The sequence below is a fragment of the Zootoca vivipara genome, chromosome 5 (assembly GCF_963506605.1).
Source record: "Zootoca vivipara chromosome 5, rZooViv1.1, whole genome shotgun sequence".
Taxonomy (NCBI): domain Eukaryota; kingdom Metazoa; phylum Chordata; class Lepidosauria; order Squamata; family Lacertidae; genus Zootoca; species Zootoca vivipara.
In genome coordinates this window covers 50,912,929-50,929,204 of record NC_083280.1, presented here as the reverse complement: position 1 = coordinate 50,929,204, position 16,276 = coordinate 50,912,929, and the positions used below count along the sequence as shown (strand labels likewise).

The following is a 16,276-nucleotide window of genomic DNA, read 5'->3' as shown; positions in this document are numbered from 1 at the left end:
AACTGGTGGTGTGCTTCTAGTATTGCTATTTTACAGTTCATTGCTCCCTGGAGGACAAAGCTGCAGGCTGTGCCAATTTGAAGGGGCCCTTGGCCAAGTGTCCTCTGCCTCTCTGTAGCAAGTTTACCGGCAGGGGGAGAGCTGCATGGTGGTGCAGCAGAGGCGAGGGAGGCAGCCATGCACTGAGAAGAAACATGCTTTAGAGGCTTTCTGGAGAAAGGGTGGTGGTGGCTGTGCCTGGCTTGCCAAATACTTTCCTGTAAAAGAAGTTGTTGTTGTTGTTGTTGTTGTTGTTGTTGTTGTTGTTGTTGTTGTTGTTGTAAGAAGCATCAAAGTGATAATGCTGTTGGCAGTGGTAGGCCTTCCAAGAACTGATGGTGCCAGGCATTGGGCAATGTTGCACATTAAGATTGTTTCCCGCAGTAGATAAAGTGAGGAAGGAAGAGATGCATCTAGGAAAACTGAACCTACCGTAGATAGGCATTTAAAGATGTGCAGGCACATTTTAATCACACACTTTACATGTTTGCTGTAGAAAACACCACTGTGGTACTACTGTTCCGTGCAGCAATCAAAACATGTTCTTTATAAGAGAAGTAAAAGTAAAATATACCTAAGCAAAAATGCTCAATTTACATTGTTTTATTTGCAGTACCCAACAGCTGAGTTCCAGGCTAAATGTGACATGGGAAAACCATAGCTGGATCTCTTGAAAACTTTTCAGTTTGGAAAAAAAGGAGCCAGGGGGCCAGGGCTGGTTCTAGGGTTTTTTTGCGCCCTAGGTGATATCACCTTCTGGCGCCCCCCTCCATTTCCCAGGGTTGTTGACCTTTTTTAGAAAAAATAAAAGTGGAATAAAAAATAAAATGAAAAAATAAATAAAAATAAAAAATAGAAAAATAGAAAAATAAAAATTAGAAAAATAAAAAATAGAAAAAAATAGAAAATAGAAAAAATAAAAAGTAGGAAGAAAATAAAAAAATAAAAAGAGAGTTTCTTGGTTGTTGGTGAGGGGAAGGGGTAAAAAGCAGTCTCTTTACCTGGCCATCAGGGGCGCAGAAGGGGTGCCAAACTCAGTGGCTCTCCGAGGCCGCCTGTCAATCAGCCGCCAACTCACTCGTGGCGTGAAAGGAGCCAGCAGCGTTCCCGCCGCTGTCTATCGCCCTGGCGGTGTGGAAGGGCCTGCTGGTGGTGGCCGCCTGGCTGGTTAGCAGGCTGGAGAGCGCGGAAGGCCGCTGAGTCTCGCCCCCGCTGGGCTCATGGCGCTCGGCCGGATGAATGGTGCTGTCGCTGCTGCGCTGGGCGCGCACTCAGGTTTCCCTGCCTCCCTGTTGTGCAGGGAAGCGCCTCTGCAGCCAGCAGCAAACAGCAGCAGGAGGGAAAGCGGTGAGCGGAGGGCAGCGGGCAGGAGGCAGGCTGGCAGCGCCCCCTCCATGACGGCACTCTAGGTGGCTGCCTAGCTCGCTTATATGGACGCGCCGACCCTGCAGGGGGCTACCATGTTTTGGACTGTGTCTGTATCCTTTCCTCTCTGCATTTAGTAACAGCTCTGGCAGAGGGAAGTGGAGAACTTTGGAAGGAACTTAGAAGGGGATATTTTAACGTTTTAACAGCCTATATATCCATGCTTTACTTTGCTGCATGTTTTGAGGTTCTCTCACCAAAGAGTACTTGCCTCAAACCTGGATTTGGGCATTCAAGGAATTTCCCTTTTTATTATACCTAGTATTTTATTCTTTAATCAAAATACAAAACAACAACAACAAGATCTTGTACAGTGGAACCTTGGTTTGTGAACACCTCGGTTTACGAATTTTCGGTTTACGAACGCCGCGGACCCATCTGGAACGGATTAATTCACTTTCCATTACTTTCAAAGGGATAGTTCGCTTCAGTTTATGAACACTTCAGTTTATGAACAGACTTCCAGAACCAATTACACCCATGCTTCGGGTTAAGTACGCTTCAGGTTGAGTACTTCGCGGACCCGTCTGGAACGGATTAATTCACTTTCTATTACTTTCAATGGGAAAGTTTGCTTCAGTTTATGAACAGACTTCCGGAACCAATTGTGTTCATAAACCGAGGTACCACTGTAATGGATTTCTTGAACCCCATTTATTTTGGCCCTGGGTCTGAAGTGTTTTGATGGTGTATGTACTGTATATCCAACAATGTTAGCAAATAGGAGGAACAAGATGAGCATACTGGACACATGAAAACTGCATGGCCTCTACATAGCTTAACTTCAGTGAAGGAAGGTTTTCTCCACTGCATCCATTTATGATTAACCACATAAATGTTGTGATTCCTCAACCTGGACAAACTGCAGTTAGTCTTAACTATGCTTAGCTAAATGAAGTCAACTCTAAACCATAGTTTTATGAAGCTGGCTTGTTTCAACTAACGATACATAAGATGCATAACTGCAATGTAGGGTTTAGACACAACACAGAACTGTGGTTAATTGCCATTGGCAGTAAAAGCTTTTGATCTGCTCCCAGCCATCCTGGAGAAGGAGAAAGTCAGGGGAGCGTATGAGCCAGAGTCTTGTATAAGTAGCTATAAACCACTGTTTGTCGTTGCATTGGAACCAGCTTAGTATCTAAGGGCAAAAAGTTTCAATCCATCACCACATAGTGAGGTCCTACAGCTATTCTTAGCAGTAAAGTGAGCCGCAGAAGTTGGAATGTTATCCTTCTGTTCCCAGGGTTTATCAGGGATCTGATAACAGAAGCCCAGCCTATACTGGTGAGGAAACACACACACACCCAATGCATTTTTTCCTGTGTGTCTCATCTATTCAAATAACAGATCTGGATGAATAAGGAATACAGTACAAGGAAAGCCAGATGATTTAATATCTGTCACTGCTTCTAATGGTGACTGCTTATTAGATAAAATTTAAGGGTGACTGTACATTATCACTCTTTTGAGATGCACCATCCGTCTGTCCCTGTGTTGGCCTAATGCTGTATTCCCTTTGAGATAATTTATCCAGGGTTGCATGCTACCAATGGATGGGGCAGTGGTGCAGGGAAATGGGGAAAATGGTAAGACTATAATTTTTCTCTGTTTCCTGCCCTCCCTTTTCTTTCTCCCTGCCCCCACCCCAAGCAAACTGCCAGGTGAGGGCCAGATCACTCTTGCCAGAGGTCTGAACAGATTGCAGGGCAGTTTTGAAATTGGACCATGGGCCACAGGTTGCCCATCCCTTGACTCACAGTTTGTATTCATTTACTGATTTCTGGTGTTTGGAAAAGTGTTGCCTTTCAGAGACCCAAGATCTGGATAACATTGGATAAGAGTACACTTAGTTTATGCTACCCATGGTAATGCTGAAACATGGTTAAGGGTATATGGAAGATATGCCCTTGAAAGGGAAATGACTTCGGGCATGGAACACAGATTCCTGCAGCCTAATTGTAACCTCTTTTAGCAGAAAAAAGGCAAGCAAGCGCTGCATACGTTACTGGCCAAGTAGCAGGCTATTTCTCCTCCTCCTCCTCCTTTACATGCACTTAGAATTACCATACCTGTTCCACAGTTCACAGATCCCAGAGCTAACCCCCTCCACTGAGAACAGGGTAGTCAGGTACTCCTGAATGGGGTAACTGTGCCCCTGGAGGACCAGGTGTGCAGCCTGGGAGTCATTTTGGACTCACAGCTGTCCATGGAGGCGCAGGTTAATTCTGTGTCCAGGGCAGCTGTTTATCAGCTCCATCTGGTATGCAGGCTGAGACCCTATCGGCCCGCAGACTGTCACGCCAGAGTGGTGCATGCTCTAGTTATCTCTCGCTTAGACTACTGCAATGCTCTCTATGTGGGGCTACCTTTGAAGGTGACCCGGAAACTACAACTAATCCAGAATGTGGCTGCTAGACTGGTGACTGGGAGTGGCCGCCGAGACCACATAACACCGGTCTTGAAAGACCTACATTGGCTCCTAGTACATTTCCAAGCACAATTTCCAAGTCCAGTATACCTGAAGGAGTGTTTCCACCCCGATCGTTCTGCCTGGACACTGAGGTCCAGTGCCAATGGCCTTCTGGTGGTTCCCTCGCTGCGAGAAGCCAAATTACACGGAACCAGGCAGAGGGCCTTCTCGGTAGTGGCACCCGCCATGTGGAAAGCTCTCTCACCAGATGTCAAAGAGAAAAACAACTACCAGACTTTTAGAAGATACCTGAAGGCAGCCCTGTTTAGGGAAGCTTTTAATGTTTAATAGATTATTGTATTTTAATATTCTGTTGGAAGCCGCCCAGAGTGGCTGGGAAAACCCAGCCAGATGGGCGGGGTATAAATAATAAATCATTTTATTATTATTATCATTATAATAATTATTATTATTATTATTCAGGGGTGATGCTTTATTCAGACATCCCAACCGAAGCTCTAACTGCATGTTAAGGTGGTACAACTTACTGCTGGGATATGGGTTGGGCTGCATTTTTGTAAATGCTTCCTTGCCTTCATTCTGCCCCTTCTATCTCCTTCCCACCTATGTTTCTCCCACATGCAGAAAAACAGCTAGTGAGAAGCTGTTTCATCTAGAAAGCAAGGGCAGGAGAAGGATTCAGTACCTGTTCTGCACCAGTTTAAGTGGCTTCTTCTCCTATGCTCATTTTGTCAGTTTTACAGCAAGACAATTTTACCACCTTTTTCATGGTTGCATCTACATTGATGCTTGGAAAGTGACCACTTAAAAAACATTGCCGCTGGAGCCTTCCCTAGTGCTAACACTAGGCAGGAAATGCCCTGGATGCAACTCTGGTTTTGTTTTCTCTTGACTTTTATCTCATTTTCCTATTCACTGACCTTGCTGCCCCCAGGATCCTCCCTTATCTACTCCCCTGCTTTATTTTGGCTGCTATTCCCACTTTATCTGCTTTTAGTTACTGTTAGAGGAAGGACTCCTGGGAGCCAAAACAAAGAGAGGAATCTGGGTGATAGATGGGAATCATGGGATAAGTAGCCATAAGCCTCTGGTTCAGCTGTCACTCTTGGGTATCTCAGTCCCAGTTTGGCCATTTCCCCAAGAATTTAAAGAATCATGTCCTGACTGTAGCAAACTTTGGCTGCAATCCTATGCATGCCTACTTGGGTGCAAGCCACATTGAGCATAGTAGGGTTTTCATCTGGGTAGAAAGCACAGAACAGTGTCTTGCTTATGATAGTAGTCCTAATCCATTCTGGCTGGGACTGAAGCAAAAGAGAGAGGCAGTGGCAAGAAGGATCTCTTAGTGTACCCTGAAAATGTTGAGACTACTTAGGCCAGTAAGAAGTAGATTATATGAGACAGTATTCAATTCCCTTATAGAAAATGACCATCATGAGGAGAAGGTGTTATGAAGAGAGCTGATGTAAGGTCTTTAAAAAAAACCTTGTATGCCAATAATACTTGTTGGCATCTGACTGTCTTGGGAGACAGTGGAAGAGTGTAACTTCAGGGGGGAAGTGAAACCATTGGAGAGTTATAGTGCCTGCTGTGGCTGTAGAGACTGATATGTCAAAGATATGTTTTGTTGCAGGTGGGGCAGATGACGGCACCTAGTTTTTCTGCTACAGGTGCACTATGGTGTTGCTTCTCTCTGTGCTCCTCCCAGCAGTCAATCCTGCTCTGGTCATTGATGCGGATACACGACCTGACTGTTTGTCTCCAGGCACTGCGGTCATCTGAAAGGGATTCCCATATGGCAGGGTTCATGTTGCCAGCTTTTATGTCACGTTTGCAGACATCTTTGTAATGCACAGTTGGTCTGCCAACAGGCCTAGTGCCTTAAGCCAGCTCCTCATACAGCACATCCTTGGAGACCCTGCCATCTTCCACTCTGTGTACATGGCTAAGCTAGTGTAGATGTCACTGAGAGAGAAGTGTGGACATGCTGGGAATGTGGGCTTCTGTCATGAGCTCACTGGCTAACTGCTTAGTGGAATAGAAATGCGGAGAGCTTGCTGTACTTCCTAGTTTCCAAACCCTTCCTGCTGCCTATGGTAGCCAACAAAGGAATCTTTCTGTCCGTTTGGCTTTCTGCTCTAAGAGCTTTCTGCTCTTCGTTCAAGGAGACGAAGGAGGCTCTTCCAGGCTTTCAAGTGACATAGTGTCAGCTGCCTGCTGTACTGTTTCTACCACTTCTGACTTCTGTCTCTGTTCAGGACTAGAGCATCTTAGAGCATCTGCTAGCTTGCTCCTGTTCCTCATCCACCATTATTTCTCCAACCCATTTCTTCTTCGTCTGGGGTGTGTCCTGTTTGGCACCACCATGAATGTGGATCCATGCTATCTGCATCTGTCTCCTGCCCAGTCCCTCCTGGGGTGGCGGTCTCTACCACCCTTCATCTGACCAGTCCCTGACATCTTGGGAGAATACATCTTTGTTCAAGACTCTGTTCTGCCACATGATGCCCAAAATCTTCCTGACACAGCACATATGCAAGGCATCGAGGTGATGGTTCTGGCAGGTGTAAGTTGCCCACAACTCACTTCCATAAAGCAATGTGCTCAACATGGAAGCCTGGTAGACCTTCATCTTGGTATTGGCCATTAGCATCACATTCTCCCATACTGTTTTGGAGAGGCGAGCCATTTCTGTAGCTGCCTTGCACAGCTCAGTGTCGATGATTATGGTGGGACCCAAGTAGACAAACTGTCTACTACCTTAAGTGTTTGGTCACCATTGTTGATGCATAGAGTGCTGGCAATGTAGGACCAACCCAGGATGTTGGTCTTCATCAGGCTGATGAGGAGGAGGATGAACTCCATGCAGGCGAGTAAAATGGCTGATGAGTCTCTGTATGCCAGTAATATTACAGACATGAAAAATCACCTTCATATTGTTTACAGGGCCTTGCTTGGCAGGTAGACCTGTATATAAATTTGTACTTGAACTGTACAAAGGTATTTCCAGGAGATGTTCAATAAGGAATTTTAGAATTCACTATGAAGGAAAAAGATGTAGAAGGAACCAAGTAAACAACAGTACAGAGAAGAAGAAGAAAATCCGAGCATGTGTGGTTTTTGAAGTAAAATGCAGGTCTCTTTTAAATTCCAAAATGATTTTTTTTAAAGGCCTGTGTTTGATTGATATACTGCTGGCTGTGGGAATTACAGCACTGTAAGCTGTGTGTGAGAGAGAGTTGGGGCAGTTAGAATTCTGGTTCAAGAAATGTACCGTATGCTGCCCATAACACATGTTTCAAGCATTTTCCTGGTAAGAGCTATGTTGAAGGATGGAGCTTGTTATGTATTCCAGAAGATTAGGCAAACAGGTCACTTTTTTGAGTCTGCTATGCAAAATCCAATGCAGTACTTCATTGGTAGGTTGTCTTCTGTGAACTTTGGAGCAATTGCTTTAAACATTTTGGTGATCATGCCATCATCTTGCACCTGTTTCATTGTCTTATTCCTTCCTGCACTTTATGAAATATACAAGTCCTGAAGCTTCTCTGTGATTGAATTTGTCCCTGAAAACTGGAAACCTATACTGTATACAGCCTTGCTGCAGCCTGTGCTGTCTCTGATTCTGTACAGTATTCATGTCAAGTTGCTTCTCAGTCTGACAGAGGGAACTAAATATATAAATAGGTGTGTGTGTGTGTGTGTGTGTGTGTACACCATTAAATCTTTTTCCATTTTGTTACTTGAAGCAGGTCCTGTGGCGTCTCTCACTTCTACTCTAGTATCTGTCACTTGGGGGAGTCCTGGCTTGCCAGCTCTGTTGTGCCTTGTCAGAAGACTGCAAGGTGGTGTCAATGACTGTGGATTAGTGACAGTGGAATTTTGCCTTCGTTACTCAGAGGCTGCTAGTGTTGCTGTTTGCTGTGCAGCGGTGTTTTTTTTTTAAATTTCTTCCTTTCTTTCCTGCCGCAGAAGGGGCAGAGTCCTTTCCCTGGGAATGAGCTGCCATTAGGAAGAGTAAAGCAGACCGAAGGAGAGAGAGAGAAACGGCAGAGAGAGAGAGAGAGAGAGAGAGAGAGAGAGAGAGAGAGAGAGAGAAACGGCACCAAGCATTCCAATTACGTCAGATCTGGTGGGAAAATAATACAGAGTACTTTGGAATAGGCTGCCTTCTGGGCAATTGTTTCTTCATCTCTGCCAACTACTGCTGGAAAGATAGCACGTGTGTGTGTGTGTGTGTGTGTGTGTGTGTGTGTGTGTGTGTGTATGCGTTTATAAAGCACCTCAATTAATCTGTGCTGCCTCTGCTACAAAGACGGTGTTCTGGCCATGGTGAAAGAAAAAGGTAATCCAGCCTTGCATATTCTTCTAGGTTAGGATTGAATTGGCTTGGCAAGTTACTGTGTCAGTCATGTTTGCTTTTCCATGTTGCTTTTCCATGCAAAAAAACTGATGTGCCTGATGGTTCACGCTCATGTTTTCTGCTCATTTATTTATTTATTTATGTTAACTTCAATGATTTCTAATGAGTGATTTGATTTAAAGCTAGATCTGATGCATTAGGTTCTCAGATTAAAGGTCTGTAGCTTTGATCCATTAAAAAAATGTTGGCATGGGTTGTTTTTACAATTGTCCTTTGGTTGTTTTGGAATGTCTTTTAATGGACACCTTGGCATTCTGCTTTGAAATGCCATTAAGTTGCATTTATGAAACCACACGCTTAAGTAGAATTGTCCCATCATTGAACTTCTCTAGAAAAATCAGTGGCAAAAAGCTGGACCTCAGTTGCTTTAACAATCTCAGCCTAACCAGTATGTGTCATGCTTCTTCTGGACAAGTGCTGCTAACAGAGAGCTATTTGAGAGGAAATGGCTTGAGTCACCCACCCGTAGGCTTCTGTATATTAACAGCACAAACTTGTGGGCGGAGTGTGTTTGGATAAGCTGCTCCTTTTACCAAAGATGCCTCTGTGCCTCTTCCTGAAATAATTTGCAGTAGGTTCAGATTTAACACACAGGCTGGTGATTTAAGTGGGTTATTCTACATTAATTCATTTTTGGGTTTTTCCCCCTTGCTGTACAATTATGTACATCTTGCTTAATCTAGCTGGATTCTGACACAAGGAAGAGATTTAAGTGTAATACTAATGATGCTTTATTTATTTATTATTTATTTATTGGATTTATATCTCACCTTTCCTCCAAGGAGCTCAGCGTGGCATACATGTTTTCCCCACTTCTCATTTAATCCCCACAACAACCCTGTGAGGTAGGGTAGACTGAGAGGGAGTGACTGGCCCAAGGTCATCCAGTGAGCTTCGTGACCAAGCTCTCCTAGGTGCTAGTCCAACACTCTTAACCACTACACCATTCTGACTTGGTACTGGTTTAAGTAGGTTAGGCCTGCTTCTGATGGTGTGGTGTGAAAATCTGCATTTTCAGGCATACTTCTGCTTTGTCTTTTCTATGGAAAATGGATGTGTTAGGAAGCCAACCAGGCAGGTGCCTGCCTGCCATGGAAAACCAAAATACTGGTTCTTTCCCGTGTTATATTGATAATGTATCTTGAGTTACAAGTGTCAGTTCCACCCCACCCCCCACCCCAAACAACAACAACCAGACCAGAAATAGCTTTGGGACATTAACATTTAATACAATGATAGTCAAAGTATTGGGGAAATCACATTAATTGGGAAAGCCACCATGAAACGATTCAGGCGTCATTTCTACTAGAATATAACTAGTTTCAATGTAGTGCAATCTAGTTAATAGTAGCCCCCCCCCCCCAAAAAAACTACAACATTATTTGTTACTTTCTGCCCTAGCCAGCTTTAATAGGGAAATTTGGAAGCTGTGCTGCCGGAGTTCTGGTGACCTTAAAAGACACAGGTTTACAATGTTACTGATGCCATAGTTTTATTCATTCACATGTACACCCTGTTCAGTCAGATATTTGTTGATTTGGCCAAGTTTACTTGACCAAGCTGTCCATTAGTTGTATCCAAGGGCACCCTGCCTCCTTCTATATGCAGGAGCAAGGGGGTGGGGATCAGCTTATGTGTTCTCATCAGTCTGTACCTGTCTTCCAAATAGCCACCTGTCAGTTGAGAATTAGGAATGCAACAGGGTGTTGGTGGGCATTCCAGAATGGTGATGTTTTCCTACTAAGTGGCAGGCCTCTGTTAACAGCAAGTGCTTCTCTAGTGGAGGTCAGAAACGGGGTTATGTGGGTGATGAACAGACTCTCAGTAAGCAATAACCAGTTCACTTCAGCAGAGAGATACTTAAAGAATACAGCATGTTAAAATGTGTAATCGGCAGTTTCTGAGAGGGTGACCAGTTTGTAACTCTCTTAATAAGTATGTCAGGTGACCCGCTTTTATGGTGTTGCTTGCCCCTTGCTTGCTACTTACTACAGCAATAATTTGTTTTTGTTTTTTACTTTTGATTTTGTAAACCTAGTGTAACTATGCACTCTTCTGCCAGTATTCCTCATTTCTGAAGGCTGGAGAAAACTGAGCAGAACCCCAGACGGTTGACCAAAGTGCATAGGATAGGTTCAGGATGATATTATTATATGTGAGAAGGAAGCTTCAGCTCCAGCTTTGGCAGTGTGTGTTTCCTTTGTATTGCTCTGATAGCTGTGATTTTCCACCAGGGCAAAATGATGTAATTAAGAGAATGGTGTTTGTACAATGCCGTATCATCTGTAATTTCCTTAGCAACACACTGACTGTACACACTGAGTGGAATTTGACACAGCTAAATGGTACTTTGGCATCTGCAAATATGTGGAAATGTTGTCATTTTGCATGTCAGTGAGACCCCCCCCCAAAGTAAGAATCCAACCCTGTCAGTTGTTGTTATGAGGCATAAGCAAACCTGCTGTAATAAAATTCTGTTGATTGAGCCTGTTTGAGAAGGACTTTATTCTACATGTTATTGGAGCAAGAATCATTTTCTTTATTATTATTATTTAGCAATACATAAAATAAATGTCATGGAATAAAAATAAAAAGTGATAACATAATAAAGGTTTACTATATCACTACATCACTATATCACTATAAGAATTAACAATTACAATGTATACTTATGTGATATATAGATATTATTATCCAAGTACAGATATATTAGGAGTGCCTGGCATGCTCTGGTCCATGGGGTTACGAAGAGTCGGACACGACTAAACGACTAAACAGCAACAAACAGATATATTTATTTGTAACATACTATATTTTGTATAAATGGGTTCCACATTTCAGTATACTTGTCCATGCAAAGTCTACGTCTATAAGCAATCCCCTCATAAGTGGCAAAGGATTTTGGCGGGAGCAATGTGCTTTACATTTATTTTGTGTATGCATCACTAATTAGCTTCCCATGAAGAAAACATTTCTGTACTTGTTGAACAACAGAAGCTTAATTTATGATAACCTTGTAAAGGTGCTGTTGTGGAAGTCAAATGAAGTCAGAGCAGGTTGTTGGTCAAAACTGCTTTTGAAACCTGTACTATGACAATTTTTCATTCTGATCTGCTGACCAGAAAAGTGACAATAGCAGCTAACTCGAAAAAGTAGCTGTGCAGTTTCTATTGCCCATCATCTTTTTGTAAGTCTTTGAGTTGCTTTTGTGTAAATCATGACTAATAAATAGTAGTAATAATACTTGGTTCAAGTGTTCACCCTTCTCAGAATTCTCCACAAACTTTGGAGATTACTTAGTTGAGAAACTGGGTGTGAACTTGGTTTTCTGAAGGCAGAAAGTTTGAAAAACACAGTACTGTGCTAAAGAAGTGGTGACGGCACTGATTTTTCTTATACAAGGTCATTTCCAAGCTGCACCAGTTGTATCTGGGAAAGTCTGCCTGCTGTCCGCCACTTGAAGTGCTGATCTTAGCAAATGGATAATCCATCCGTGCTTGGATCATCAGCATTTTCCCACCCTGATTAGCTTGCTTACAACAGAGATCTAAAAGAGAATGCAAAGTCAACATTGCTGCAGATGAAGAATAAAATCCCAGCCATTTTCCCTCTCTCCCTGAGTATATGATGGCATGAACAATAACTTTCGGGGTCAGTGTGTTTGCTTGGAATGCTGATTTAGGAAGTTCAATTAATGGTTTAAATTCAGATGGATTAAAAACAATACAGTTCACTTGAATTCAGATGGATTAAATGAGCAGTTGTCTTTTGCCAAGTTGCCTGAATGATGGTCTTTGGGGACAAATATGGAATGCTCAATACTTTCCTGGAAATAACATCAATCTGCAAGAGGGTGGAAGTGGATACATAATATTTATAGTTCTATTTGAGTTTGTCTCTTAAAGAGAGGTTGGGGGGTTAGTTCTCTCTCGTTTTGCAGACCAGTTCCAACTTAGATGCATGAGTTGATTGAAAGCGCTTGCCACTTCAAAGGCTCCTGCACCAGGGCATAATATACAGTACATTCTTCTTCATCTGCTAGTTTTCTGAAATCACAGAAGAGCCTGACATGCAGGTGCTTCCACAAATATCATAAAACCTCCTTGCAGCACCATGTTTCCCTGAGTGTTTGATTTTCTTGCAAAACTGCAGTGAAACTTGAGATGGGAGGAAAATGTTTTTTTCCTGCACTTCTGGATTGATTTAAAACAGGACTATCAAACATAAGGCTCAGGTGACCAGTGCAACCTGGGCTTCATTCACACGGCTGTTTATACAATTTCCCTGCCATTTTTCTAACAGTTATGTTTTGCATTATATTTGACTCTCACATGATGTCAGTTCCAGAAAACTCATGGAATGGAGTGGAATGGAATATTGTGCAAGATTAGTGCTCATTTCCATGTTATAAGGTTCCAGAGAAAATCTGTTTGCAGCCTCCTCAGCCTGAAAAATCATGGGAGGTTTGCACATTTTCCCACCTTTTCCAGTTTTATGTTGCAGCCGCTGAGGCAACAAGCCATGAGGTGGCATGCTGAAAAGGTTACGCCTGTAAGAATGGTGGAGCATAGAGGGAGAAGGATGGCATGGAGGAATAACATACCGTATTTTTTGCTCCATAAGACGCACCTAACCAAAAGACACACCTAATTTTTAGAGGAGGAAAGGGGGAAAGCCCTGGGTTTTTCGGGGGGGGGATCAGCTCACAGCTGTGCAGCTTTTTTGCAAAGGGGGAAAGCTCCATTTTTGAGGATCAGCTCAAAGTTGTTGAGCTTACCTTGCAAAGAGAAAAAAATTCTGTTTTTATGGGGTTCAACTCACAGTTCTGCAGCTTCTTTAGGAAAGGAAAAGGAGCCATTTCTACAGTTTCCAGACAGATAATCTAATCAGCCAGTCACATGTCGCTGGGGAAACACAACAATGGAGGCCTGGGCAAGGGGGCTGGGCTGGGAAGGGAGCTAGAGTCTCTTATCTCCCTCCCCGATCTCTTGCAATCAGCTGCTGAGCGGGCTCCTTTCAATACCCTCTCTCCCTCTTGTTAGCCTTTAGCTCTTTATTAAAAAAAAACAACGATCTGCTTTTCGCCCCTGGACAATTCGGCTCCAGGGACTATGCATTCGCTCCATAAGATGCACAGACATTTCCTCTTACTTTTTAGGAGGAAAAAAGTGTGTCTTATGGAGCGAAAAATAAGGTGTGTGAATTACATTTGCTGCAACATGGCGGTAAAGCAGTCAAGGTATGACTGGCGTGTGCAGTATGAAAGAAACGTTAGAAAATGGGACAAAAGTGTGAACCTTATAATCAGTTAAACTAATGTAATGAACCCCACTTGTGAATGCAGCCCTACATACCCTTGTCATGCTCCATACAAATGACTGAAGAATCTTCAGAGCTAGGGAAAAAATCCCTTAAGAGGGCAGTGAAGCAGTGGCTTGTCTTCTTGTGACTACCACTTGTAAAATCTCCTGGAAAATTGCAGCAGGTGGATGGGAGATTATTTTTTATCCGAATAGATAAGAAGTTATTTCTGAGATTTGTCCTGGAATATACAGTTTACATTTCACTTTTTCATCTCTTTCTGCTCCCTTTTTAGTTAACAGCAATTTCATGTTTTCCTCTAGGCATGTGTTTCTTAACAGCATTGTGACACTGCAATCATTAAGAACAATTCTCTCTCTCTTGAGCATGGAGATATGCTGATGTGTCACATACTATGTATAGCTTAGTAAGAGGAACAGGAGTCTTGATAACTGTAGTATTTTTTGGGGGGGTGGATGGGATAGACAAAGTGAAGAAATAGAGACCAGGCAATCTGTATTCTGTCTGTGAACAAGCTTCACATTGTGTGTAGATCAAAAGGAGTTTGGAAAAATATGTAAGATAGGATTAAGGAAACCCCACTTCCTAAAAAGGAACAGTAATTATCCACTGGGGTTTTTAGTGGTTGGAGGTAGAGATGGGAATTTGGAAACTAGAAACTGAAACTTCCAGTGTGGGGGATTTTTGCATGGTAAATTGATGTAAATTTCTAGAAATTCTTAACAGTAAATTGCATTTACATTTTGAACCTGGACAATTCTGAGGTAAAGTGTTTTTCTTTTAAACATAAACCAGGGCTTTATAAATTGTAAGGTATGCTAGCTTTCTCATGTGAATGTAAATACTGTATTATAAAGTGTTAGTCAAAAATATATCAGTGTTTCTGCTGTACCTATATAGATATGTTCACTATTCTTGTGAGCCACTCTGAACACAGTTTGGGAAATAAATTATTATTTTATTATTAGTTATTAAATTTGTTCATCACTTTATTTTGCCCAAGGCAAATCAAGCCAACTTAAACAGCCAAGCAAATAATTATGATGATAATGATGGATCTAGAACAGTGTTTCCCAAACTTGGGTCTCCTACAATTCCTACAGCTCCCATCATCCCTAACTAGCAGGACCGATCATCATGGATGATGGGAATTGTAGTCCAAAAACGGCTGGAAACCCAAGTTTGGGAAATGCTGATCTAGACTAAGTAAGTTGAACTTAGGTCCCATTGATTTTAATGGGATCTAATTGTAATTAACTTAGTTTGGATCCAACCGTAGATTATACAAATGATGCATGCTCAGTCCTATGTCTATTCTTTTTCGCCCACAAAGTCTATTTTTACAAAATAAGTGATGTCAGATGACATCACTTTGTTGTGAGTTTTTTCCCTTTTTGCTCAATTTCTTGGTTGCTGTGTGTTTGGCAGTGAAGCTTACAGCTATATCACACATCTTGATGAAATGGATCTTCCTGATTATCTTTTTAGATAGTTGCTCTTACAGGGATAATGAGCAACTCTAAATCAGCTTGAACTTTCTCATGTGGGAATTATGAATTCCGTCACTCACTTTAATCTATTTTTTAAAATTAGCATAGGATATATGGAACATATCATTTTGAGGAAGTTCTGTTTCTATTTGGCTCCTTCCATTCTCCCCAATATGGAACTTCTAGGCACACAAACTGAACACTAAGCGCTTACCTGGCGCTTTCAGTGTAAAATTGACTCTCAGAGGTCAGTTTGACCTGCAGTGGATATGATATGTGTGAAGAAATTTTAAAAATGCATTGCAGAGCCAGTGAGGAAAGGGCAAATGAGAGTCAAGGACATCAAAGCACACTGAACATTCTTGCAAACAGTATGACAGAGACCAAGTATTTGTGAAGCTACTGGAAAGAAAACTGACTGTGTATCTCTAGAAACTTAATCACATAGGGTATTACAACATTTTTGCAGAGAAGGTGCTGTGTAGGTGGAAGTATATGATGATCCTACAATGAAAATTGCTGTCTGTACCCACAGTGTTTGTGTACACATGCAGTAGCATATGTGGATGTAGAATTGTTTATGTTATAGTATAGATGCATGTGATGGGTTAAATTATTATGCAGATGCACCTTCCATGTAGAAATTCTGTATGTTATGAAGTAGCCTGGCAGAAGCAGATTACCTTTGGAGTTCAAAGTGGTGGTAACTGGGGATCCATGTATGACTTATTCTGATAATGTGAGAGTAGAAGGCCATTCCATTTCCCCACTGTTTCCTTAACTGATAATGTTAAGGTTAAAAATGCAGATCTGATCATTCTACCTAGCAATTTTGTTCACTGAAAGTGAGTGGAAATGTGTAAACAAAAGTGAGGAGATGCTTTATTTAGAGAAGTTGATAGCATCTTTTGTTTCTAATGCAGAGGGGTTTTTTTGAACTTATGAATATCAATATTGAAGGGAAAATGCATTTTTAATTCAAATAAGAAGACAATTTTACAACTAATGACACACATACTCCAGGTGCATAGTATCCAAGACTGGTCCAAATCCCACTCAGACTTCTCCATAAGAATAAAAATACAACAATAATAAAATAAATAACTCATTAACTGGCTATTGGCTGGTCTCACAGAGGAATGC

The 16,276-nt window shown here is 42.1% G+C and overlaps 1 protein-coding gene across 14 annotated transcripts in view; it reads left to right on the top strand.

Moving 5' to 3' along the window:
• ABLIM1 (actin binding LIM protein 1) overlaps positions 1–16,276 on the top strand; it is a 198,521-nt gene that overhangs the window by 69,276 nt on the left and 112,969 nt on the right. The window contains exon 1 of one of the 14 annotated variants that reach the window (XM_060274769.1): positions 7,956–8,243. The exons of the other annotated variants lie outside the window; for them this stretch is intronic. Within the exon in view, the coding sequence (XP_060130752.1) occupies positions 8,228–8,243 (16 nt within the window). The 5' untranslated portion in view covers positions 7,956–8,227. Of the gene's footprint in view, positions 1–7,955; positions 8,244–16,276 lie in introns of those variants that run through there. 14 annotated transcript variants of the gene reach the window in all.